The sequence below is a fragment of the Aythya marila genome, assembly GCF_965140915.1.
Source record: "Aythya marila genome assembly, chromosome: 15".
In the NCBI taxonomy this organism is placed as follows: domain Eukaryota; kingdom Metazoa; phylum Chordata; class Aves; order Anseriformes; family Anatidae; genus Aythya; species Aythya marila.
Window position 1 is genome coordinate 13200407 of NC_139056.1, and position 26685 is coordinate 13227091.

The 26685-nt window shown below is 39.6% G+C and overlaps 1 protein-coding gene across 5 annotated transcripts in view; it reads right to left on the bottom strand.

Moving 5' to 3' along the window:
- Positions 1 to 25718, bottom strand: part of CARD11 (caspase recruitment domain family member 11) — a 47152-nt gene extending 21434 nt beyond the window's left edge. The window contains exons 1-5 of one of the 5 annotated variants that reach the window (XM_082772469.1): positions 25428 to 25718; positions 3890 to 4102; positions 3116 to 3253; positions 2164 to 2489; positions 717 to 896 (exon numbers count right to left, since the gene is read on the bottom strand). In XM_082772469.1, coding sequence (XP_082628595.1) covers positions 717 to 896; positions 2164 to 2489; positions 3116 to 3253; positions 3890 to 4102; positions 25428 to 25440 — 870 coding nt within the window. In that variant the 5' untranslated portion in view covers positions 25441 to 25718. Of the gene's footprint in view, positions 1 to 716; positions 897 to 2163; positions 2490 to 3115; positions 3254 to 3889; positions 4103 to 4499; positions 4645 to 13315; positions 13416 to 25064; positions 25171 to 25427 lie in introns of those variants that run through there. The other 4 variants (XM_082772468.1, XM_082772470.1, XM_082772471.1 and 1 more) reach the window with 4 other exon arrangements.
- Between the last annotated feature and the right edge of the window lie 967 nt (positions 25719 to 26685).

The following is a 26685-nucleotide window of genomic DNA, read 5'->3' on the forward strand; positions in this document are numbered from 1 at the left end:
AGTGTAATGCAGTGCTAAATTAGCTGCGTATCAACCTTGTTCCCAATTTTGTTTCCCAAAAAAGGGCTGGTTAAGCTCCTTGTGCAAGTTACAGCAGTTCTTTATGGGGCATTCTGGAAATCAGTGACCACCCAAGTTCAGAAACCTTTATTATGCTTTGCTTCATCAGGACTTTTTGGCACAAGTGGGGCAATAGCATAGAACAGGGTACACAGGGACAGTGTCAAAAATTTCTAGGCTGGCTAATAGGCCCAGCTTTGTACTGACCTACTGGTAAAAAGGACCACGGCAGGATTAAAACATGGAGTTGAATGCTCATTAATTAAGCAGCTGCACTCTGCACCTTGAAAGAGCCAATTTCTCAACAGCTTGACTTATCAGACGACAATATTTTTTGTAGCAGAGACCATGCCAACTTCTCCTGTTCATAGTTTCTAGTTTCCCCACTGTGGACTCAACCCCCTGTGCCTTACTAAAACTGTGTGGGAGCTGTCACCACCAGCTGCTTCTCTGTCTACACTCCCAGCCTCCTCCAGATATTTAGATACTGTGAAGCAGGCTGTGAAAAATGGAGTATGTGAGACAGTATGGGAGGTGAGTGTGGGGATGCCTGGAGGCAAGGAGCAGTCAAAGGCTGCTGATTCCATCATCTGGGTAAGCAGGGAGGGTAAGTTGAAGTGTGTAGCTTTCTTCAGTGTAGTACTCTGCATTTATACCTGAATGATGGACTGTAACTCCTGGATTTTAGTCTTCATCATCTCATTTTCCCGCTCCAGCTCCAGCACCTGTTCCTTTTTGGGTCGGTTTTCAATATCGTTTTTCAGTTTCAGTGACTGGTTCCTCTCCAGTTTACATTCTTCTTCCACCTTGTTCAAGCGATGTTTCAGCTGGTCAATCTAGAACAGCCAGGGAGCAGTGAAAAGGAGAAATAAGAAAGGAAAGAAATCATTTCTAGCTCTGGCAGTGACTGTTTTGGAAACACTCTCACTTTCAGGTGAAAACATACTGTCATAGGTGGAAAAAATAACTTAAACTGCGAATGCTAACAAGCAGCAGATAATTGTGTATATATGTGTGTGTGGTGAAAGTCCAGTATTGAACTTTTGAACTCTCAAGCAGAAGCCTGCTACTTGCTCGCTGTAACTGGTATGGACTGGTTGCAAATTTTGATAAATTTGGGACTAAAAAAGCATCACATCCTTGATCCTATAATAAATAGAGATTCAAGACAGAACTACTGCTTAGGAGGATGACCACACATTGTGCTTCTGCACATAAACTATTTGGATTGGGAATAAAGGGGGGCTTGGGATTCTGGATAGAATAGAGGGGTTCCCAAAAAGTAACTTGAGAAGGAATGGAGTGTGGAAAGAAGAAGGTGATGATCTTGGCTGGAGGAAAAACCTGGAAGTGGTGGAGTATCCTGGAGATCAGAGATGCATGGATATGAATGCCAGGGAAAACCTGAAAACCCAGCATCCTTGGCCAGTAACACCTGCGACTGGTGACTGCAAGCAGCAGAAACTGACACAAATTTCTGCCTGAGCTTCCTGCACCAGCAGCGATCTCCATGCAGAGTAGGAGCACTGAGCCTGATAAAAGGCAGCACCAAGGGAGGGGAACAAATGACTGTGTGAAAAAGCAAAGTGGCATAAAATGTCTAATCTCTTTGGTTCTAAATAAACCTCAGTATCCATATCCACTGTGGGTAGTTGTTTACTCTGTCTCACCTGTGACACACACACAAGAATAAATTTTAGTGCACTTGAAACAATTCTGTTTTCTAAATGGCCCCAAGATATTTCAATATTCTATGTGAGACTTTTTCAGTAAAACACTGTAATGCAAACCTGGATAACTGCCTTAATACATTATTGAGCGAAAAGCTAAAATTATTATTCTAGCAAACAATTATGTTTTTAAAATTTTGCTTTTATGTATGTTATTTTCTCCTAATCCATTATAAGTATGTAAATTACCTGCCATTAATACACATCACTGCAGTAGGCATTTCTGTACAGTGGTGCCCCTAATCATCTGGACAAGCAAAGCGAATGAGAGCTCTACATCTCTCTACTGTCAGGGAAGGTCTCTTTTTGCCACATGCCACCGGCATCCTCCATTACTATTCCTGATTAAAGGTACCCAGAGCATTTCTCTCACCTCTAGCTGGAGGTCTCGGCTTCTTATCACAGCCATGCTCTTCTCGTCACTCAGCTGGGCATATCTCATGGCCAGATTGTAGTTCTCATCCTTCACCTTGACCAGCTCATCATTGTAGTTGTTCCTTTCCTCCTTCATCTTATTGTATCTCTCCTGAAAGGTCAGCAGCTCTATCTTGTTCAGCTTTAGTTGTTTTCTCTCATCCTCCAACTGGCGAGATTTTGCCAAGAGTTCATAGCGCTGCACATCTTTTGCCTTTACTTGCTGCTGAAGCTTAATGATCTCATTCATTAGGAAATGGGTAAGGCCTTCATGTCCCTCCTCCACTGAAATGTGTGAACAGTTTATCAATTTTTTTTAAAGTAACTTAAGTAGGGTCAGCAAAACTGAATAAGAAATAAGTATCCCAAATTATATACAGAGATGTAGCCTATGTACAAATACATACACATTTATATATCTAACTGGGAACAGTACAAGTATTACACAGCGTACTATTACCAGAATCACAATATACATGCATACAGCTTTGCTTAGATAGAATATGAAGCCTTAAAATTTGTCTTGTTGCAGCTGAGCTGACATGCCTATGGAAATAGCACAAACATTGTAAAATGGATCTGTACAAATACAATTAATCTGAATCCTTCAGATTTTCTGCATGTGTCACTCATCCACGTAAATTAAGTCTGCTGTTCCAGTGCTTCTTCTCTTGAGACCTCTTGTAATGGCTGTCACTTCATTGGAAGCTCTACAGCCCCATTCATACAACTGGGATCTTCCTTTTCTTTGTACCTCAGCTGTTGCTCGTTCCTTGTGCATTGAAAAGGACTGAAAAACTGCACAATGCTACTAAAACACTAGCTTTTATTCGCACTTCTTGCCTAAAAGATCAAACCCAGTCTTCAAGATAGTCCTCATTTCAATAGGCTTTGGGACTGATTTTACTCACCAACAATAGTGGAAAATCTCCTTGTGGGTTCCTTCCCTGTCACCAGTTTGTAGAGCTCAGGGTAGTAAAACTCCAGACTCTCCAAGAAAACCACATAGCCCCTTTGGCCCTTGGTGTGAAGAATGTCCAGTAGCCGCCCTGAGAACAACCCACAGGGAACAGACTGAGAGGTGACTTAACAGCACTATGAGTAGCATAAGCAAGCGGCGTATCCCTGAAGTCAAATCTCTTTAAGGTTTGTCTCTGACACAGCAATGCACTGTGGAAAATCTGGCTGATTAATTGAGTTCAGCTGAACTCATGAAGTAATGCCACACATTCTTTATGTTTGTGCTGATCGTTATTCTGAAGGTGTGCAAGCAAATTTGTCGCTGGAACAGGAATTTCAAAAGATGCCTTATTCAGTGCAGCTTTTACCAGGCAGTACTGAAATGCTAGGATGGTAGACCCTTCGGTGACAAATCACGAAGCACCACAAGACAGCTGAAAATCTACCCTTGGAATGACAAGGGCTGCTGCTTGTGTTAAATGAAATATTTGCCAAGGCTGTGATGGGAACATGTACCCCACAAGCTCTGGTCTGCACAACACTGGCAAGAGTCATTGTTATCAAAATAACAGCAGCAGATTCCCCCTCTTCACATTAAACCTCCCATAAATGGGATATATGGTTTCCATTTGACAATCTGTAACTTGCTACGGGCTCCCTCTAGACTTAGCAAAGTAATACCATTCAAACAGGGATACAGATGTAGCCATTCATAAAATAATTACCTGCTCGGTTAATTTTGGAGGGCAGCATAAGCGAGTTAAGCACCTCATCTTCATCTTGCTCATCGATTACTTTACACTGCCGCAGGTAGGGGGTCAGTTTGGCAGGATTGATGTACCGGCTCAGCATGTGCCGGTTGCATTCCACGTTCTCCCACAAAGCTTCCTCCTCATCTTTCAGTGTCTCCAGGCAGTCATCCATCTCCAGCTCTCCTCCTTAACAAGGGAAACAATTGGCAAATGAACATCAAACAGGACAGTTTCTATCCTGTTTTTGTTTTGGTTTGTTTTGGTTTTGTGCTTCCATGTCATATAGAATGAGCTTAAAATCACTTCTGACTAATGCTGAGTCTGCCCTATATTGAAACTGTTTGAACTGAAGTGCAGCCTGTCCACAGCTCATCTGGAAAGTGACAGTTCAGACAAGAGCTATCTTGAGTCTATGAACTATTGTGTATTGCTCTCTGGTGATGAATCTGTAGCTCAGCTAACTCCATGAAGGTCTCCTGAAGTCAGAGAATCCCTCTTCATAATAGAAGCAATAGTAAAGGACGTGGTGCGATGCAAGAAAGGGTATGAACATACAAAGCTCAGAACAAAGACAAATACTCACTGCAGGAAGCTACGGCTTTCATTCTCATCTCCCCTGCTCCTCTCAGCTGTACTGATTTGAACATGCAACTTCCCTGCATATCTGTGACAAGCCAAATGATGAAAATAACTATACCTAAAGAAGAGTTAACTCATAGGCAAGTAGTTATGCATGCCTGCCTCCCGGAGCTGTGTGTGTACTGATGGACATGTGGACACGAATGCCAGTACCCGTGAGTTCAGACCTTGCCTCTCTCTGCATGAGTGGATAGGTATGAGCATTGTATCACTGAAGCCTGAAAACGTTCTTGGCTCATGCAAAAGCTATCACATGATCTTTGAGTGCTTGCTAAGCAATTTCCTGCCAACTCCTAATTTGTAACCATCTCATTAGAGAAGGTTACAAGGCGGGCAACAAGGTGAAAAAAAACTTGTAGTAAAGCTAAGTTAATAGTAAGGAAACTGTAAAAATCTTTCCCTCTTAAATTTGTGATAAATGTCAGATCTCAAAAAAGTCTCATTTTTACATTCTTGCTTTTTCAAGATCTTGCAATCCAGGTGGCACATGGAAGTTAAGCTTCTGTTTCAAGAGTTATTTTAGCCTATCAGAGACCATGGTATAAGAAGAATGTGCAGTTCTTAGGTCATAAGAGTTGAGATCAGTGCTTTATGAGGCTTTGGTGGTAATCAGTAACTAAAGCAAGGTGTTTTTCTTGGACCAGAAAAGCTCTCTGCATTGTGTTATAATTTCCTCAGCTTCCAACTTTAGGAACTGCAAAGCATGATACATTACACTGAACGTCACTGGGCAGAACCAGCTATTATTCTGTATAGCCAGAGGCGATTAACTCCTCATTTTGGAAACTAAAAATGCAAGTGCTAATCTTCTAGATAATGTGTTTGTCAGTGTTCTATCATAATAAAATGCAAAATAGTCCTACAAAAACGCATGTTCCTTGCCTTGTGCTTTCAAATGTCTTCCCAAATTGTCCAGAATTCTAGGCTGGGGTTCAATGTCTCTATGAGAAAAAATTGAATGAGTTCCTCATATCATGGACAGGTTATGGGAGAAGTGCCAGAAGCTTTGCTGTTCTCTCTTGTACTCCAGTAGCTCTTGCAGAATTTTTTTCTTTGTAATTTCATATCCCAGGAACCATTTTTTAGCATTAGCTCTGCTGATTGCATGTACATTTTACTACTCCACTGGCTGCTATTAAATGGGCCAGAAGAGACAGCCATCCTCAGAGGGCAGGGAAGACCACATTTGCTTGGTGGGATCTAGGATCATGGGGCCATGGCTGTCATTAGGAGAAAGTCTCTCTGAGACTATGAACTGCTTACAGGATGGAATAAATTTTTACTGTGTACCAGCATTTGCATGTGGTAAAATTGACACTGGAGCAATTAACAGTATAAAGGTAAAACAACAGATAAAGCTATATAAAGTAGGTAGCAGTGGGAGGAATTCTGATGGTGAAACATAGCTTCATCTGAAATATTCATACATTCTCATGAACCTTACTGTCCACCAGTTGTTCTGGAAAAAAATGTATATTTAATTTCAAAGGTGAATTTAACAAACATTGTATAAAAAAAAAAAAAAAAAAAAAAAAAAAAAAAAAAAAGCTGAATTATGTGGAGAAGGCAATAAAGCAGAAGGTCACAGTATTTTAGTCATCTAGCCACAGCTACTGCATCTAAAAAAAAGGTATGTTGCAGGCCCTTTGCTTTTTCAAAGCATTCCAGTAAGCTCACAGATGGACCTCAGAAGCACTTGCCTGAATTTTATAAAATGCAAAATATCTTGCAGTCTGCTGCACTGAACCAGAACTTATTACACTCTCTGTCAGCACTTCCCTTAGGACATTAGTAAGGGATTTCTTCATTAAATGATTCAAAGAAAAGTTCACTCATCAGCATAATTCTCAACATGAATACATTTTTTACATTACATTAAAAATACCTTTAACAAATAGTCCTTCATGTACGGGCATAACATATCTATACTGTTATTTTGAGGATATAACATTTAATGGGAAAGTAATAAATATATTGTACGAGTGGTTAAGAATTTTAAAAGCGCATTTCTGGTAGCAGACTTATTAAGCACAGCCTATTGTCAGGATCAAGCCCTTAGAAACAATGTTCAGTGGAGTAGTCTGTCATTGCCATGTAGCAATGTGAGAATCATCCTTTTGCTTTCTTCTTCACATTTTCAAGATGGAAATACCCTACCAGAAGCACAGCTAAGCTCTCTCCTAGTTGTCCGTGCTGTTACTCACCCCCTTTGAGGGATTACTACTGCATAATGGGTAGCACTCTTCTCCTTCCCAGAGCTTGGGTATTGCCTGTTGTGTTTCCTTGGCTAGACTGGTCTATGAGTATATAAACTTCACGTAACTCCACTGTGTTTTGCAGCTTTTCCAGAGACAATGGAAACCAATAGCTGATACTAATAGAGCAGCCTTCATAGTAACCACTTAATATTTAGATTTAGCACATAACATAATATTGAATAAGAAATAAAACGCTTATGATTAGATGAAATTTTATTATGCTGGTACAAAACCAGATGTGACAACTGAAACTCAGAGGGAAGCTAATAAAGGTATTGCATTAGTGGCTTTAATTGTAAAAGGAGATTTTCAGCAGCACATGTATATTGCAGTCTTTTAAAGGATCTTATTCCCTGCTTCCTTCCTGTAATGACATTGCACAGAAGTTGTTTTTACTTATCAAATTAAAAATGACAGACTTAAAAAGTTTTCAACTGTGTAATCATTTCATCTGACCTTCATTATCACTATCTAGTTAGTTTCTGACTCCAGCACCTCTCGAGTTGTAACCTAACACATTCAGAAGTTGTGATATGTCAGAAATACTACAATGTCCATTACAAATCACAGGTGTGAAATCACAGACTTGGACTGACTTCAACAAACAGTAGCCAAAAAGAAATAAGAATTGCCACAGCAGTTAAAAAATTGCTCTCCTGCTGCTCCTTTCAGTAGTTAGTATACAACGTAGCTTTTAACCGCAGGAGATCTTAATCCAGTAATAATCTCAGCTAGTCCCATCTATTTCAAAGGTCTCTATAGATGCAGACAAATAAAAGAGAGAATCCCTTTTTTACACTGAAAGAAACGCTCTACTCCCCTCATCTCCTTTGCTCTCTCGGGGAATATTCTTCTCTTGGCTGTTACACACAAATGAATCTTTCTATGTGTTTGCTATTTTTTTGTTATATTTTTCAACTGAACAAATCACCTTGCAGTTAAAGCTGTTCTCTGTTCTCACCCAGACTCCATGCTTTCATACGTCAGTGACACTCTCCACTGATCAAGGGAATAAAGCCTCTAGGCTTCAGAACCAGGGGTTCTATAAAGTGCTCTTCATCAAGGCACATCCTGAGGATCATTTTTGGGATTTAATTTCATGATGGTGCAAAAATTAACCCTTCAGCTCCTTAATTATTTGCATGCCCTTGCTGTGAATTCTTGACAGCCTGTCGATACTGAGAAACCACCATGTAGCAGACTGCAAATGAGGGCTTCAGCTAGCATTGCTGATTTCTTGATATGCCCTTCATGAAATACACACACACAAAAAGGGTATTGTACTCATGGTTAGGAGCAGGAGGAAGTTTGTTTTGGAAGGGTGAACTGTTCTTATGCTTGGGACTTCTGCATTTGTCACAGATGTTCACAGACTAACAGTATTTAAAAAGAAACCACCGTGCAAAACGTGCAAATTAAAACTTAATATGAACATAAGTTTGTTCGTGTTAAATACTAAATATGTGCATATAAAAAAGAAAAGGATCACATATGAATTAGCACACTAAAGCAAAATACAATGATGCAAAAAGCTTTTAAAAACTATGTATATTATCCCCAACATTTTGAGGCTATTTGTATTACAGCTTTTTCTGTGCATATCTCTAGACTTCATGGGGTGATGCCCTTTCTCCCTCAAGTTTGTGTAGCAACTCATATGATATAAGCATAACAACAAGGAAATTTTCTCAAAAGCTGCTTGTATGGATAGATGTTGATTTGTATATCAGAGAACCACAAAACCACAAAGGGATTTAGTGCTATTTTTAATTTTAGAGGAAAGCCACAGCTTAAAGTGTGATAGGGAAATTATATTCCTTTGCTTAGGGAGACAGGAGAGCTCTATTTACATCCTGGTTTTCTCAAATGCTCACTACCAGCAGTTTCCAATTATGCTAGCTGCAGTGCTGAATGTTCTACAGTACTGCAAACCATTTCTGAAAAGCTTAAACATTGATTAAAACAACAATTTGTTTACTTACACTTTCAAGTTGCTTTCCATACAGGTGCCTAAATCTGGACTGCAAATGAGAGGAGACAAAGCCTTAACCCGCCTTTGAGAACCAGCACTTTATATTCTTTCTACCTCAGTGTCCACACCTGAAACTGAGGCTGGTAGCAAGTATTTCTGTGACAAGGTAGGACTCATTCAGTAGTGACTGCAAAGCACTTGGAACCACTAAGATGGGAAGGCCATAGAAAAACGTTTATTATTAGCACAGTTTTATTACTTCAGGTTTTCTAAGCCTTAGAATACTTTCTGAAGCAAACAACACTTGAAAAATAGGGCTGTATTTCTGTTTCAGGTCACTGTGGCTGGACATGGAAAGAACCACTTTGTATATAGCAGAACTTCCTCTTTATATGAAAGATTCAGACAGCCCACAGACCACCATGAACCCAATAAAACATAAAAGAGAAATATAGACTAAGTATACCAAAGTAGAATTCCAAAGTAGAAGAAGAGCAGGAAGCTTTAAACACAAAGTAGGATTATTTTAGCACAAATATTTTCTGTCCATTGAGTCAATCTTCCTGTACATACAATATATAAAAAAAAAAAAAACAAAACCAAACCATTACTAGACATGCAAAGCTTCAGCAAGGTAAACCTGGATCTTCAGTGAAGCCAGATGATAGCCACAGTCATAAATATTACTTCCATTTTCTAAATAGGAGAGAGACAGAGATAACCCAAACAACCTGCCTAACTTGTTCAAGAGGCATATTCATATTGCATTTACAAACATAAGAGGGAAAGAAATTTCCCCTCATTTTCATAAGTATTATATCAAAAACAACCAAATGAGAGAAAAAGAAATGAAGAATTTTATCATGTTGCTCCTTCAGTATCTCTGCTCTATGAAAAAATGAAAGCAATAGAATAAATCAGAGATTTGTCTCTAATCACTATTCCTCCCCTAACACAAGAGGGCCAGAAGAATTAATGCTATAGGAATTCTCTTTAATTACCTCTTTCTTTGCCTTTAGTTACTCTACTAAGAATAGACCCACATAAAACTATCTCAGTGAAAAAGAAATGTGCACAGATAAAGCAAGGATCAATTATTAGTATTGTTAATACAGCAGAACCAATGGTTTGTTTATTATCACCTAAACCAGAAAACGTTGTATACAACACACATACTAGTTTTTTCAGAACTGCAGGATAATATAGCTTAATACTCTAATAGTCCTTGCACTGAATTCCACACTTACTACATGTAGCTTTAGCCTGCTTTTGAAATTGCACACAAAAGGCTATAAAGTACCTATCACTTCCTGAAGGAAAAAAACTGTTTGCATACTAAGAATGTTGTTTTGCCCAATGAAATATTGTTGTGAGTCTTTAATCACTCCAGCAGTATTTATTAGGATCCTGTAATCATTGGGGCTTCATAAAAAGCACAGATCTATGCTTTACCACCTTGCTCTCTGGCTGGTGAGAATATCTAAAGCCTATGTCCTCCTCAGGTCTGCCAGCTTAGAACTTCACAGCTCTTATCATGTTATCACACAGGAAGGAAATGACTAATTTTGTCTCAATAGCAAACCAACAGCAAGTTGTGCTACCCTGAACATGCACGATCCAATCAGATTTGGTTGTAGAACATATATTACCAATAATAAACATAGAAAATGGAAAAATCCTCCTCTACAAATAGCTTAAAGAAAAGTAGCAATGATGTTCTGACGACACTGTCATTTTTCTGTGTCACTATTTTCTACATACCATGAAAGATGTTACGTGCTAATTCTAGCACCCTCAGCAGCATACCTGCTAAGCACCACAGATAGAGGAATGAATTTATAAAAAGAGACAGAGGGTGGAGTCATCTCACCAACCTGGACAAGGCATCCAGTTTAACTTAGAAATCTAGTTTCTCTCTAATGAATGGAAAAGAAATCCGTCTATTTAGAACTTCATCTCATAGACTTCTACCTTAGAACTTTGGTCCTATCTGCATCTAATTGTTGATTAGATTTCCTTTGGGGTCAACAGAGTGATTTGCCTCTTTCAATGTCATTGTCTACACTGGTCTTGGTATTGGTCTACTATGATCTTCCATATTTTTAAATAATCTGATGCTCAGATTTCAGAAACTATTAACACTAGCATTATTAAGTGGTAATATTTGTGAAAGTAAATGAGAATTGAGAGAGATGAGCAATGAGAAATGGTGAAAAAAATCTGAGAAGAAAGAAAGACAAGATTTAGGGATGAAAAATAGTGAGGACATGGGAAAACGAGACAAAAAGGGAACAGGAAAAAAGAAAAAGAAAGATAAAAAGGAAATCAACAGAATGAAAGTGAGGAGCAGAAGTGAGATAGAGATGAGAACAGGAAAAGCCTTTTTAAAGGCCAAAGGAAAGAATGCGGGGTGTAAAGCAAATGAAGGGACAAATAAGGAAGATCCTGCCACAAACCCTGATACATCAGAAATTGATGCTAGTTCTGAGCATGCAAATCAAGATAATGGCACAATAATTTAAATAAATAATTTACCACAGGGATTTAGTGCATCTATTTAAAAGGATTTGAAAAGTAACAGTGGAGAGCTGAAAGCCTGACATTTAATAAATGCTTTAATCTACACATTCTCCATGCTGTTATGCATGATGATGAGGACAACAGAAATCACTGTGCTAACGTAGTACAAATATGTTTATATGTCTGGCCTTTCTTTCTTGAGTGCAGCATTAACTACTGACATGAGCATTTCCTCTCAACTAATGTCTGCTAAAAGCAAAGATCTCAAGAAGAAGCTGTCATCCTCAGGCTGCCAAGGGCTCATGAGAATGCTGGTCTAAGAAATGCTTCAGGATTAGTTATTAGGTCTCAGGTTAATTTTTTCTTTGAGATTAACTCACTCTGTTTTTACAATTGATAATGAGATTTTCACTAGCTTAGGAGGAGGAGACACAACGTGGGGCAGGGAGGTAGTAGAGTGTAATTAGGAGAGCTCCCGCCATCAGATCTGGAGTCTTGAATTCAAAACTCAAGTTAGCCCAACATGCAAATGGGGTTGATGATTGCAGGTAAGGTCCCAGCAAATGTGTGCTCCCTGTACAACAAACAGTACATTCCTTGGTTCAGAGAGTGGGTGTTCCTAGGTAATTTGCATGCACTGAACTACATAACAATCTGGTTAGGACAATGATTCATATCATTGATACATATATCTGAAACTCACACAACTCTATCACAGATAGCCTAGTTCTCATCAGTGTTATTAACACTTCACTTCTATTAATATAATGAGTCACACAAAACAGGAAAATAGAAGTGTTGCTGTGCCACCCAAAACCGCTACTCATTCTGTTTATTAAAAGATTGCACTTTCTACAAGCAGCTACATTACACAAGTTAAAACAATAACAAAAAACATTCAGAGAAGGACATTTTCCATGCAGTCAGATGATGATTGCATGTAGGTGGTACTCTCATCCCTAACCAGTCAAATGCTAATGCACAGCGGATCAGATGGGAGGACTGCACTCTAGTTTATCAGTCTCCAAATTCAGCAACAACTGCCAGTAAATGTGTAGGCCATTCTTACAACAGAAAAGGTTACGCTCCTGTCTTGAACACTGTCAGATAATCTCACCATAATTCACCATGGCCCAAGAAAGCTTGCAAAAAATACTTCATTCAGCAGGCTTTAAACAATGTTCTGAATGAACAGAAAAATACAACAGAATCCTACACTGGGAGTCCCACTGTTAAGTTGGTCTAGGCAAAATAAACAAAATTCAAAGAATGGACAAATAAAAAACTGTCATAAGCCTTTATAAGGATGGACCTTAACAAACACTACTACTCCAAACACATGAAAAATAACCCCTGTGCCAACTGCATACTGCATTATGACAGCAGCGCACATTTTGACTTACACGCAGGATGAGAGTATGAATCACTTCACTATCTCAATGCACTATGCAAAGGTATAATAGGTCTGTACCTAGCTCTGTGAAGACATGCAATCTTGTTTAGCTCTTAATTGCTTAATATCTATTCTTTTTGATCAAACACTGTCTGGTCTCCTTGAGGTGATGATGGCAATCATTCACATGCATTTTGTTCATTTTATGTAAACGAAGAACTTGATGTAGATAGAACACAGGCATATATAATTTAAGCCACTTTGTAACCTCTTTAACTATTACTTTAAAACACTTGCAATTTTTAAAGAACAGAGAACTCTCTCGCACATGCTAGTTTGCTGCTTGAGGAACACCATGCCCTACATAACAAGTACCTGTAGTTTTTGCACCTCAAAGCCCCCTGGAAAAAGCAAGCTTCCCTTCTAGTCACAGACTGCCACTGAAATACTTCTTGATGCTCTGTCACTTGCCATTGACCAAATCCTCTGTCCTATTAAGCATGGCTAAAGAACTTCTCAGCCAGCCCAGCACAAGACACACAAAAGAAAATTGGATGTCATTTGACAAGAAAGTATACAAAAGATACAAACAGCCCGGCCTAAGAACAGAACCTCACCAGGAATCAGAAGGAGCTCACTATTTTATAGCTGGAAATCAAAATTCCCCTTTCACGTGGAAATGGTTGTACTTCCTTTATGATCATATTTTTCCCAGTTCTGCTTCCTGGTCACCTCCTTTTCTTGCTCTGTGTCCTCTCCTTTCTTGTACTGGTGTAGCAGGACCGTGTCACGTAGCTCCGGAAACATACGCCCACCATCCTCTTTCTCAAACTCACTGTCTATATATAGCAGATAGAAAGGTGCTGGGGGCTGCCTGACTTCCCTTTTCTTCTGAACAGAGGTTGTGGGTGACTTTCAAATTTGTCAACATTGTAGAGGAAAGTCTTAGAGGAAGTGTTCTCAAAGCCACAGAGAGCTGTGAGCCCAGGATGGAGCAGGAGAGGCACTACCTCGTACAGACCCTTGTTTCCTGAAGATACTACAGCTGGGGGCAGCTAACAGCTCTGCATCATCAACAAAGCCTCACTGCAAGGCGTGCAGTTAAAAGCAGGAAAGCGACCTCTGGAAAATAGAGACAGTCCACTTTGCCTCCTGCAGGAGGGCTCCTTTAAGTCACATCTATAGCAATTTTGAGCAAAAATAATCTGATTCCGTGCTTAATAGGATTGTACTTTATTTCTATAAGTGGTAACCTCTCTGCGACCTTGTCTTGCTGTCTTGGGGAACAGAATACCAAATACTTAGCAATTCTGTAGTATTTTCTACTTCCAAAGCATTGCAAGGAGAAATTAAGTATCTTCTGTTGCTTTATCCAAAACTGAGACCATTGCTCTAACGATATAGAATAAAATGCTATAAAGCTTTGGTGTGGAAAGCTTATCCCAGAAGAATTAACTAACCATACGAAGACACTAAACTCTGTTCTCATCAGGAAACTCAGGGCAGTTCTGTTCATGGTCAACTTGTATTTTTGGAAAAGACTGAAGAAGCAAAGTACTAAAATAGCAAGATATCTGTCTCTCTCTTCACCTGAGTGTGGTTCTTCAGAATGAGTCAACATAAGAAGTATGAAGAAAAATCAGCATGAGGGACCATATTTTATTGAATTCTCTGCTGACTGTGGAAATAAATATTTGCGAAAATAGAAACTGTAAAGTGATGCAAGAATTACACTCCATCTGTGAGCATCCCAGTCTTTAAGCATGGGCAGCTGCTGTAAAGCAGCATTTACGAGCAATATTACAAAAGCAAGATTTGCAGGATTATATTCACCCGAATCCCGATCTTTATGAGATGCTTCACAATACAAAGGGTGGTAAGGCATCACAATCAACTAAAAGTCAGTGGGAGCATTTTTTTTTTTCCCCCATTCTCCTAATTTATGCCTCTAAGCATAACAATTCTTCACGTGCTATTTGCATTAACTGTACCTTGTAGCTTGAAGTATTGCAAGCTAACAACACTGCAGAAAAGCATTTGTTTTAAATGCAGTGTTTTGTGTGCATATGAAGTAAGGTTACATGCGACATGAGCACTAGTTAATGGCTCTGATTCCTGGGGGTTGATTTCCCCTATTTCTCATTCCCACTCAAGGGCACAACTTGTAATTAGGGTCAGATTTTCAAAGAGTGTAGATGGACTATAGGCATTAAAATAAATGGCCAGATCTTTGCAAGACTTGCCTCAGAGTGTGGGATAAGATAGTGTTATGAATCACAGAGCTGCTGAGTGCTAAGCACTTTTAAAAATCAGGGCTTTCTTACATGCTCAGATTGAAGCTGAGCTCTTTCAAAAATCTTTTGTCAACTGCAGCATTCTTTGACTGCTAAAGTATTTGAAAAATGGGCCTTTAAATCTTTGTGAAATGCTAATTTCTACATTAATAAGAAACCTCTCTATATAGCACCTATAAATCTGGCCAACAGCAGTATTTAGGTAGCTCTGATTCCCCACTATTGTACAAACCACCCAGGAGTACGTGCTCCATGGGGAAGAGGGCTGACACTGTGTTGTCAGTGCTTACTCATGCTAATTCTGATCCTTCTGAATCCATGAAATACATATTTTGCTAGTTAATAAATGGTGATAAATACTACTGATAGATCAATCTCTTTTCAACATATCTCCACCTACAATTGAGATTTTAAGAATTAGATTAAATTTGAAGCTTTGAACCCTCTGAGAAATGATAAAAGAAAAAAAGGTTCATTTCCACATGACTATGAAATTCTATGAATACATGACTACATGACTATGGATTTCTATGAATATTTCTTCTAGGAGAAAAAAAACGAAGTTATTTTTCTTATGCTCAAAAATTAATACAGTGTAGAAACAGTATGAGGTTTTAGATTAGATTCTCCTTCTATCATTATTTGCTCTATTTATCTTATTTTTTTTCCAAAGCCGGTAAGTTCAGCCTTGCAGACTCTATACTGCTGACTCAGCTGACTGAGCCAAAACTCATAAAAATCTATTTTAAAAAGGTCCAATGATTTTATTTTCTAATCATAAATATGAAATTTAATTAGCATCTCATTGCTAACGAAGTCACCGTGGAAGGCGATACTGAGGAATCAGGCACAGAGATGGAACCTCAAGCGTAAAGCAAAACAATTGTTATGCAGGAGCTAGTTTAACTCCTGCTTTCCTTCACAGAGGTTTCAGCTCTTTTAAGAACTGTGTACTCTGTTCACAGGTTTCCTTCTTTGATGGCAAGGCCTTTCTATCTTCTATGGCAGAAATTATTCTAGCACGATATAGCATAAAACAAAATAATAAAATAACATCATACAAGGTTCTATTGGGATTACAAACAGAAGCAAAGTAGAGCAACTTGGATCTGAATTCAAAATCCTGTTTTGTCATAAGATAAACAGGTCAATAAGTGTTTCAAATCCTATAAAAGCAATACACTCATCACCTGAGAGAAGAACTCATATTATTCTCCAGGGTACTGCAAACATCAGAAAGATTAAAGGATTTTTTTTAAAAAAAAAAGCCCATGGAGAATTTAAAAAGCCTCTTTAAAAATGAAACTTGTCCAGCCTTTTTATTATTAGCATTCCTAGAAGAAATGTCCTAGACACCAACCAGCACTGCTGCTGGCATTACTGGGTGAAATCCTGTCTATTGAGAGCTACTTCTGAAATCTTCTCTCTGCATTTTATGAGAGGACAAGAGCTCTTGATCTGTCTTTGTCCATCCTTGCCTGTATGACAGGGTTACCTGTGTGACATTTCCCTACCCAGCAACACAGATGGTTACTTGAGAGGAAGGAAAAAAGAGCCAGGGGTTCTTTTATTCCTGCTCCATGAGGTGCCTTGGTGAAGGAGCACAAAATGCAGAACATCACGGAAGAGAGAACTCGGTGAGAAGTGGGCAAGTACCGTGGGAGAGCTCTGAAAAGGCTGATGAACTACAGTAACCACAGAACTGTACTTTCTCCTTATACTCACACTGAAATTGTTCACAGCAAATGAGTGTGGGAGGTAGTGTTTGCAGGACCTGTCCTGAGAGAAAGTAATCATTAATGATTCCTGGTTGCTAGTAAAGCTTTTGAAGTAGCTCTGGGTGTTTGCATGCCCTTTGGTTGCTCTCAAGTGACAGCCTTCCCTAGGGTAAAAAGGGCTTTATTAGTGCTGGCCATGGCTGCTTCTGGGTGGACAACTCTTTTATTCTTCTGTGTTCCCTGATGTGACTTGAAAGCTGGAAACATCCAAGAACGTGGTTGCAGCATCCTAAAAACTTACTGTCTTGCAGTTTGACAAAACCTGCAGCTCTTTCTTGTTCTCAGTAATGGAAAGCAGAGGTTATACATCAGGCAGTATTCAATAGAGGAAGGCAAGAGCAGTTCAGGGGCAATGAAGGTTTCTCAGATACTCTGACTAATTTTCTCTTGAGAATCACATAACCCTTTAAAAGCACTGTTCAGCCTTTAGGGCAGCCCCCAGTGAGTACAGCAGTATTTTCATACCGGTTGTAAAGACTGGTGGACGGACTGGTTAGATGATACTCATATGTCTGCATTGCCAAAACCAAGTGCACTCCACTTCTGATGATCGGCTGCCCTGATATACCTCAAGTATCTCCCTCCATCTCTTATCAAAGTGTCTCCTTGCAGAAGCGACAGTCTATTTATATTCTGATGAAAAGCAGTAAAAAGCTGCCTTAAGAACTGTTTATTTTCTAGATCCTGTCTTCACCTTTTTCCTTGCATATTGCAGGAAAAATTATGGCTCTCAGAAAGTAAAAACACAGAGGAGAAGCATAGACCTTGTTATGACATCCTGACTGCTTCTCTCACATAGCATTAACCCTTTCTGTCCTAATAACCCTGCCTACTTGGAACTGAGGAAGCTGTTAGAAGGAAGACTGGTGTAACAGGAATAGTGAAAACAGAGCTACCAAGGACAGAAAGGACTTTTCTGAAAAGAATAAAATTCAGCAAAACTTTTAAATAAACACCTGGAAAGCTTTAATTATAGTGAGATGAAATCTGACTTCAGAAAGTAAAAAGCTACAAAGAATATCTGTTAAAAGTAGAATTCTTCCTTTCGTTCTCACATAATTATTCACTTGGAATGGCCAACAACTACAACCCAAAAATGCTATCATCAGGGTTGACTTCATAAACACTGGGCATTTCCTAGCAATGGCAGTGATGAGGTGAGTGGTGGACGTGAGGTAAGCTGAGTGAGGACTCACTCAGAAAGTTGGTAACCTTTCTTGATGGGATCAGAACCTGGTATTTGCAGCCCCTGGTATCTCCACTGGGGTGCTGACATCAGCCTTAGTAAGTCACATTTATCTCAATTCAAATTTCTGGAATAACTCTTTACATTTCTTTCTAATATTTATTATATCATTCACCCTAGCAAGGTAAAAAAGAATTAGACTTTCTCACTTCACAGTTTGAGGATCTGAGTTGGATAATTCTAGTAAAACATGTTTTAAAGCATAAAGGAAGTTTAAAATAACCATATTCTCCTCTCAGATTTTTATATGCAAACTTTTAGCTCTCAGCCAAAAATGTTACCATACGTTTTCAGGTCAGAAATGGTCCAGCTGATTGCTCATAACCCATATCCAGACAGAAGACTAACTCAATTCACTATGATTTTCTCTAGGTTGGTAGTGTGGGCTGCAGGCAGCTGCATGTGTCCTCTTGGGCTTGTGTCAGGCCAAACCCAGGGAAGAACAAATTTCTGGTTTGAGACTACTGAGTTCACTGCCTCCACGTGAGGGCAGGAGGAAGGTGGGAAGAAACCACTTCTAGACACGCAGAACGTAACACAGAATGCCAGGATGTGGCATTGCGCAGCCCACAGGGTCTGATGATCTCGTGTGGCTTTTTATACATGTTAAATGCAGGACCACAGAGAACCAATATTAGACCATGTTTGAAACACAGCACAACCACCTCCCCCCACTACAGTTGTATGCATTAAGTATTCTCCATGAGAGCGAAAGAAAACAATGCACAAGAATCCCCCAGATGAAAATACAACTTCCACGGTGAGGTACAGAAGACTTATTAAAGCACCACAGCCCGTCTATGCCTTCCCTCTGATTTTTGATTTTTTCATTTGCTATGCTTTATGTATTGCTTCATTTCCTTCAGGATCAGTAGCAAACCAGAGGTGACAGATATCCTCAGCTCTGAAGTGTGCTGTGCAGGGAGAAGTTTGTTAGCTGTTTTCACTCACCTGATGAAACTACCGTATATGGATGATAACAAGAATCAGAGAGGAAGAGGAAAGGAGATGTAAAACAACATAAGTGAGGGAAGTCAGACAAAAGCATCAGACTGAAGGTAGAGAGGACTTGGGATGTCCAGTGAGGACCAAGATAACAGCAACTAACCACCCTCCACTTTTTTGCATGTTCTTCCTTCAAAGTTTTGAATGTTCAAAGGACCTTTACTATACTTATCCCTTTATACAGAGACTGCACTTAAATATGGGATGATCACATTAGCTGTTTAATGGGTTTGCATCCAATATTTCTAATACTATCCTGCTCAAATAGTTTGGGATTTATGCGCAATTATCTTATAATGATGCAATTGCAATGAGTTTGCATTTTTCCACATTGTAGAAGTTCTAAAAGGTATCAGAGCTTGTCATTAAACTCTCAGCCTTCAAAAAGTGGCATTCAAATCCTGACCATTTCTGCCTTACACCTAGCATTTTCCAATTGTTTTCTGTAGGTGAAAAAGTTCATTCCTTCCTGATACTGTATTCTCATACAGCTTCTAAACTAACTATTGAGCCAGACACTACTCTCCCAGGTGTGCAACCCCAGTTGTTCAGTGATTCAGTGAAGGTGTTACTGTCAATAGCACTTACTCCAGCAAAGCTGACTGATATTGCTCTCACTATGGATACGGGCAAGTCACAAAAACATCATTCTGTTTTGTAACACTCCATAAGAAAATGCCCAAGTATCATTTTTCCTTCAAACCATTGAATTTCAGATTAAAAAGAAACTGACTCAGTGTTTCCAGCCTTACAGGAAATGTAATACTCCTTCACTTTTTTTTTTTTTTTTTTTTCTAAAAAATAAAGCAGAAGAAAAACACACTCCTTTCTGACCTAAGACAGAAGTTTAGGTATATATTTTTTTTCATACTGCATTCATAGCTTTCACGGCTTAAATTGCAAAAATGAGTGAATAAAAGACAGAAGGAAATTAAACCTTCTACAATAAAACATGTTAGCCTTGGATCTTCCTGAAAAATACATAACTGAAAATACAGGTACTGGAAGGATGCAACATGTCAAAAATATTCTTAAACTAATCAATATTGAGACTTATTCTGTCCTGTTTTGGCAGGAACTGTGAAGGGAAACTACCAGAGCAGTAGCAGAGATGATCTTCCCTCCTCTTCCCACCCCCACCCCACCCCCCTGACCCGAGAAAATCAGCTCTGCAATAGTAAAGAAGACAAGAAAGTTTATGAATTTTTCTATTTTCCTTCAGTGCAAGGCATTAGTGAAATGAGTTTAATGATCTCACCAACTACTTCATTATAAACTATGAAAAATGTACAGAGTTGCAACTATCTTCACAAAAAGCCAAGAAATAGAGATGCAGGCAGTAGCTGCTGGATAGACCCCACACCTTGTTCTTGTAAAAGACTGTAGGCACCAGTCTTTTCATGGAGATGATCCATGCAAAACCGCCATGGCTTCATTCAACAGGCCAGTATGGTTAGTGAATTCTAAACATCCCTGGTAGTTTAACTGAGATGTTAAAAGCCAAAAGCCTCAAACTGATCTTATGTCATATTCTCAGTTGATGATTAAGAAGAAAAGACTCAATCACCATTTGCACTGCAGTTTGGAAATTAGGTGTATTTAGTGCGAGCTTTAGAAAAAGAATTGAAACAACTTTCAGGTGTTTTCCCAGTTCTCTCAGGATTCAGAATTCATAGAGGAAAACATCTGAAGGGAAAATCTTTTGCCTTTTAATGGTGTTTAAAACTTCAGAGGACTTGGTTTTGTGCTCAAATATATTAAATGTGTGTAACAACCTATTAAGCATGCTCACTGATTTCAAGTAGGTAGCTTAGAAATGTTTATACACATACAGAGCCATAAGAAATGAAGTGGAAACAACCTATTAACTGCTATTGACAACCATATATGTCCTGCTTGCATACAGTGTTGTCGGCATTCATATGGATAAAAAAAAAAAAAAAAAGGATCTCATTTTAGACAGAAAGCCTACATTAAAGTTTCAGTGCCTCAGTTACAACCTGCTGAAAATTTGCCAGCAGACATCCAGCACTGAGGGGGCTGGCGGGGATCCTTTCACTGGTTGCAATGAAGATGTATTCCTCCCCTGAACTACAATGAACAGGGCAGACTTATCAGGCTTGAGCAAACAACAAGTATCTTTGTGTAAGGCCAAACTGGCCTCAGGGACCAGAACAAAAATATCTGTTAATACCACACCAGTGCTACTTTATACAGACAGATTCACCAAGGCAACAATTACTAGCAATAATATCACATACACAGCTGTATATACATTTACCCTTTTGACGAAACCAGAATGTTACAGCATTTACTTTGACATTTCTGATAGATTTCCAGTGAGATTTGACAAATTCTTCTTTCCTGTTGAGTTGCTAAACAGATTCACTGAAGTAAACAGCATTAGAAAGTAAAGCTCCATCCAGCACTGAAGATCAAATAGGTTTTGTGGGACTAATGTAACAAGAATATTCTCTTCACTACACATTCACCAGTGATAGCAGACAATGTACAACACATGATCAGCTTCTGGTGCTGTTGGTAATACATTTCCATGAGCTGTGAAAAAAACCTTGTGTTTGCCTTTTGTATAAAAGAGCACAAAGGCCTTACCTACTGGTAAATTTTTAAACACCCCTCCTGTACATCAATGAGCATGTGAGAATTCATGATACTCACAAACTAGAGCCCAACTACTTGGCGGAAGAGTATGAAGGAAGAAAGGTGCCCAAAATAAAGTTCAGAGAAGACATTTATGTTTAAAGTCGGTGTGCAAACCTTCAGGCAGGGAGCAATCCACTGCTGCCCATGGCTGGGACACAGCATGTCTGGGTGTACGACAGATTGGCCGTTCTGTCAAATCGCACTTTAAACAGATTAGCACTGTATTCTCCTTTTGCCTGAGAGGAGCAAAAGTGAGAGGGTAATATAGGGAGAGAATACTGACTGAAGAAGTAGAGAGAAAGAGCCTTTTATTACTTGTTGGATGTGTGCCACAGAGACCAATTATATACTTTTGACATCAACCATTATAATTCCAGAGTCCTTGAACAAATCACAAGCAGAAAGGTTACCTTCCTGAAAACGTTCATTGCCATTAAATAACTGACCCTGACTAGAGGGTGAAGGCAGCACTTAAGTGAGAGTTTGGGGGAAGAGAGGAGATGGAGAATCTTATTATACATACACCTGAGAAAACCCCATCATTTGTTCTGAAAAGGGAATTGCAGATTCACTGCAGATACTCTGTTCTCAGCAAAGCGGACAGCGTTCTGAGAATGCAAATCCTACAGACAGCAGTGATAAACAGCCAAAGCAAAAATCATATCTCACTGATACCAGTGGCAAAACTCCACTAAACTTGGTGAGGGCTAGAGTTTTACCCTCCAGTTTGAAAGCCACAAGACCTGAACCCATATTCCTTACTCTTTTATGGTTTAGATCACTGTGGGGGTTACTTACAAAGAAAGCTAGGTCAAATTCCACCACCTGTTACACAACCTTAATGACCACATCTAAGTGAAACTTTTGTTTCTCATGAAACATGCACTTCAGTACCAAAGAGAATTGAGACACCTGATAAGTGGATAGCTGGTTCTCTTTCAATAATATAGACATAATATTGGGAGAAAGAAAGATCTTTATACGCTTCATCCTCTGTGAGTCATCATGCCACATAACTCATTAAAAAATTGACTAAGTGACAGTATAAAACTAAATCATTTGGTATACTACATTCAGATTTCTTTCGCATATCCCAGTAATTTGGGATGCATCCTTTTAGAGAAGGTTCAAGTTGCTTTTAATTTTAAGAGGTAAAACTGCATTCAAATGGTTCTCTTCTCACTCATGCTGAATTTTTACTTTACTCTTAGTTCATAGTTAAATATAAATGGAAGTAACTATTTGCGTAAGAATGAGGAGTCCAACATGTGATTCTGAATGTCTGTTCCAGAGGTGCCCCTCCCAATACAGCAATTTGCTGGGTGGGTGGAAAGATTCCACGCTCTTTCCAGCTGAAATTTCACTCCTGCCAGGTATATGACTAAAGAAACTAGAAAAAAATATTGAATTCTAGCTCCACATCCCCTTGTATCTGTCAACCCAATTTTGACAATGTCCATTTAAATTCAACCCACAGCAAACCACGATGATGAGGGACGATGGTGAGAGGGAAGGGATAAGGGGCAAAATGTTGTCTCAGCCAATTTATTTCTGGGAGATATCAAGGCGTCACAAGAAGAATTAGTACTGGGGGCATAGGATTCCAAAAACACAAAACACAAAATCATCATGCAGGTTTTGCAGAATGACTAAAAGGAACACCAGAACATTTCATGTCACAAGACAAGTTGTAACAGAGTAAGGACTCATATTAAAATTGTACGAATAAAACTAACATCTCTTATTTTATTGTTCTAGGCTTTTGGACTTTTCATCAGATCCAAAAGACAAAGATATTTTAATGTACCTGCTTCAGTATTCAGAAGAGAATGCTCACAGATCAAAGGCCACAGTTTGCTAGCTCTGAATCAAAAAGGATATATTATAATTGCAAACATAGTTTAAGCTTCTTTCACTCATAAGGAGATAGACAATTTGAGAGAGAAGGGTAGATTGTTAAGAGAATTCTCTCACATAATAATTCTCTTATTAATTCAGCTGAGTTTAATATGTGATCCTTATTCAGTCCCCAAAAGCCCAAACCAGAACATCCCTAGAAATAAATCTTCAGTCTCAATAGCCCTGCTTAAGAAGGTGAGGCTAAAAAGCTTCATCAAAAAAATTACTGCTTTGTCATATCTGGTTCAAAGCTTATAAACTTAAACACACAATAATAGCAGACACTACCCTTGGATGCAGTTTTAACCATATCTGATCCTGGCAACTTCTGGTATTTAAAAAATGAGCTGTCTCCAAATCCACGGGGCAAAGTTACTCCCACTACAGCATTACAGCAAGGAACCTCTCTCTACCCCTGAGATTTGAAATCCTGTGGGATTCAATGGGACATAAACTACCTTAGTGTCAGATCAGGAGTTCTGTATCTAAGAGCTTTACAAAGCTCTTGCTCTGCTCTAGCCTGCATATGCTGTAAAGGAAAGAGGAGCTGAGAAACTGCAAAAAGTCCTCCAGTTCCTCTACAAGTATGTGGGGAGATGCCAAGGCAGCAGAGTAAGACCATCTGCTTCAGTGGCTCCTCCCATCATAAATGTAATATCGAGATTAAAACAGATAGAAAAATCTAATGGAGGGTTGGGGTAAAAAGAGTGGGATGATATAAAGAGCAGGGATAGAAAAAACAACGTCAGGGAAGGCTGTATTTGTGAGTAGAAAGGAAGCTATGGTGTGTTATAGGCGTTAGAAAATTCTGTTGTGAGAGAGAAGGAAACAGAGACAGGATGACAGTGGTTATTTGTTGTGAATCTCTAAGTATGAATCTGAGAATTGGAGGGAAGCTACTTAAGAATAAAAGTCTGCTACTTTGGGATGCATCTCCAAAACTGCAAATATGCAAATCCTGAATATGTACGTGAGCAAAGGGGCAGATATAAAAGCAGCATATATGTACAAGGACAGTCCAGTGGAAAGGCAACACCATGGCGTGTGCAAAATCAACTTTGCAGGGCTGCAGTGTATGCTGTGTGCATGAGAAAGAGGATGGAGCAGGAAGGAGGAGTGCATGTGAGAAGCAACAGGAAAGGGGAACACAAGACAGAGAAGGAAATCACAGAGGGGAAGGAGAGAAAGACTGAAAACATGGGGGAGGATGTACAGTCTGTTGCACAGACAAGAAAAAGAAGGTGGAGGGAAGAGAAAGAAAGGAACAAGGGGAACATTTGTCACACACAAAAAATATGCTTGATGAAAAACAGGCATAAGAAGATGGTGAAAAAGATAGTAAGAGATCCACTAGTGTTGAGTAAATAAAGGAAGTGAGAAGAACTAATTAAAAAAAAAAAGATTTTATGATTTTACTAGTTAATAGAAAGCATAAATCCCCAATGAAAGGATTTTAAAAAAGAGCTAGGGTTCAACATACTACGAATAGAAGCAGAAATTCCCTGGAGACCAGTGCTGACAATCAGTCCTTTCATCTCCCCCCGCTAGGCCTCCATTTCAATCCTCCTTCCCAGCGCACACTTCTTGAAGAAGATGTTTTCACCTCCAGCTACCACCTGTTTACCTCGCAGAAACCTCAGCTCCGTGTACCCGCGCATGCAGAGTACAGTTAGACCTGCTGAGGGCAAGGAAGACACGAATGCAATCATTCTCAAAGAAACACACTCTTGAAAATGAACACAAAAAAGAGGTGAAAGGTGAAAGTGGAACTCGTAGTGATTAGAGTCAAACGCCATCCTAGCCAGCAGTGAGGTGGAGCTGATCTGACAGCTGCTTTCCTTACCTTGGGTGCTCATGAGTGACCAGGCTGTCTTGCTGCAGCTGCCGCAGGCTGAGAGTCCCTATGTTGCCTCCATGCAATTGCCACCGTCTCTCCAGGAGTCCTGGAGAGGTTATTTGCGCTCTGCAGCTGTTAAAAATAAAGGAAACACAAGGAGCAAAACACCCCCTGGCCCCAAATGTGCCAAAAGTTTATGGAGAATCAGGAATAAAGGAAGCAAGTGCACCAGTGTCAGAATGAGCAAAGAGCGACACAGAAAGTGAGAAAAAGTGTGTCAGAGGCTGGGAGGGGCGGAGGAGGAAAATGCAAAGATCTGACAGGAAACTAGACTATAAATCTGCTTAGGGTTTAAAAAAAACATATTTCTGCTCCCCAGTGATACAGCCTGTTTGCAAATGAGTCTGCACGCAGGTGACAGCAGAGCCCTGAAGTACCACTGTAAGCAAATACAGAGACACTTCTGCCCCTTCCCCAGGAAGAGCAGTGGGCAGAGCAGGCAGCAGCGCAATCACAAACAACTGGCTCAGATAGAAAAAGCAGATTGTCTTTGCTGCCTCACTTCTAGTTTCCTGGACTTTTAGGGCATGTTTCCCTGTGCAAAAGGGGACCTGCTGAATGCCAGCCTTACTGGTGCTGTGCCTCTCTGAGCACAAAGCAGCAGCCTTTGCTTCTCAGTACACACGCTGGCTAGAAAGCAGGCAAGAAAGAAAAAGAGAAAGGAAGGACTGAACAGAAGAGAGTTTCAAGAAAAACAGTTCCATGCAGAAGTTCAGTGGTTTCCCAAGGTTTCAAAGGGTTTTCAAGAAAACATCTATTTAATTAGCAGCTACTGTCACTAAAAGGGTAGTCAATGAAATTTCATGCAAGTATTAGAATATTGTAGAGTTGAATGGTACTTAAAAACAACATATTTTCCAAAGGAAGTCTCTGCTGACATAAATAAGCTGCAGGATCTTGAATGGCTTTAATGCTGGGCTCTGGGCTCAAGGCCACACACGGGCAAATTTAACAACTGTTGGGTCTCACTGAGGACATTTATGGGCTGGGAGGTTTCTTCTGCAGTCAAGCCAACAAGAACAAAGCAAACCAGTCCTGTTCTAGTCCTGGGGGACCAGGACACACCACCGCTGCAAGTAACCGTCCTTCAATGCTGCTATGTTCTTCAGGGATCCGTAGCCTGCCTCACTCGCATGATGTGCCTGCCACTCCTGCTGACCCTTGTTCTGCAATTGCCTATTCAACCTCCAGGGGTAAAACAGGA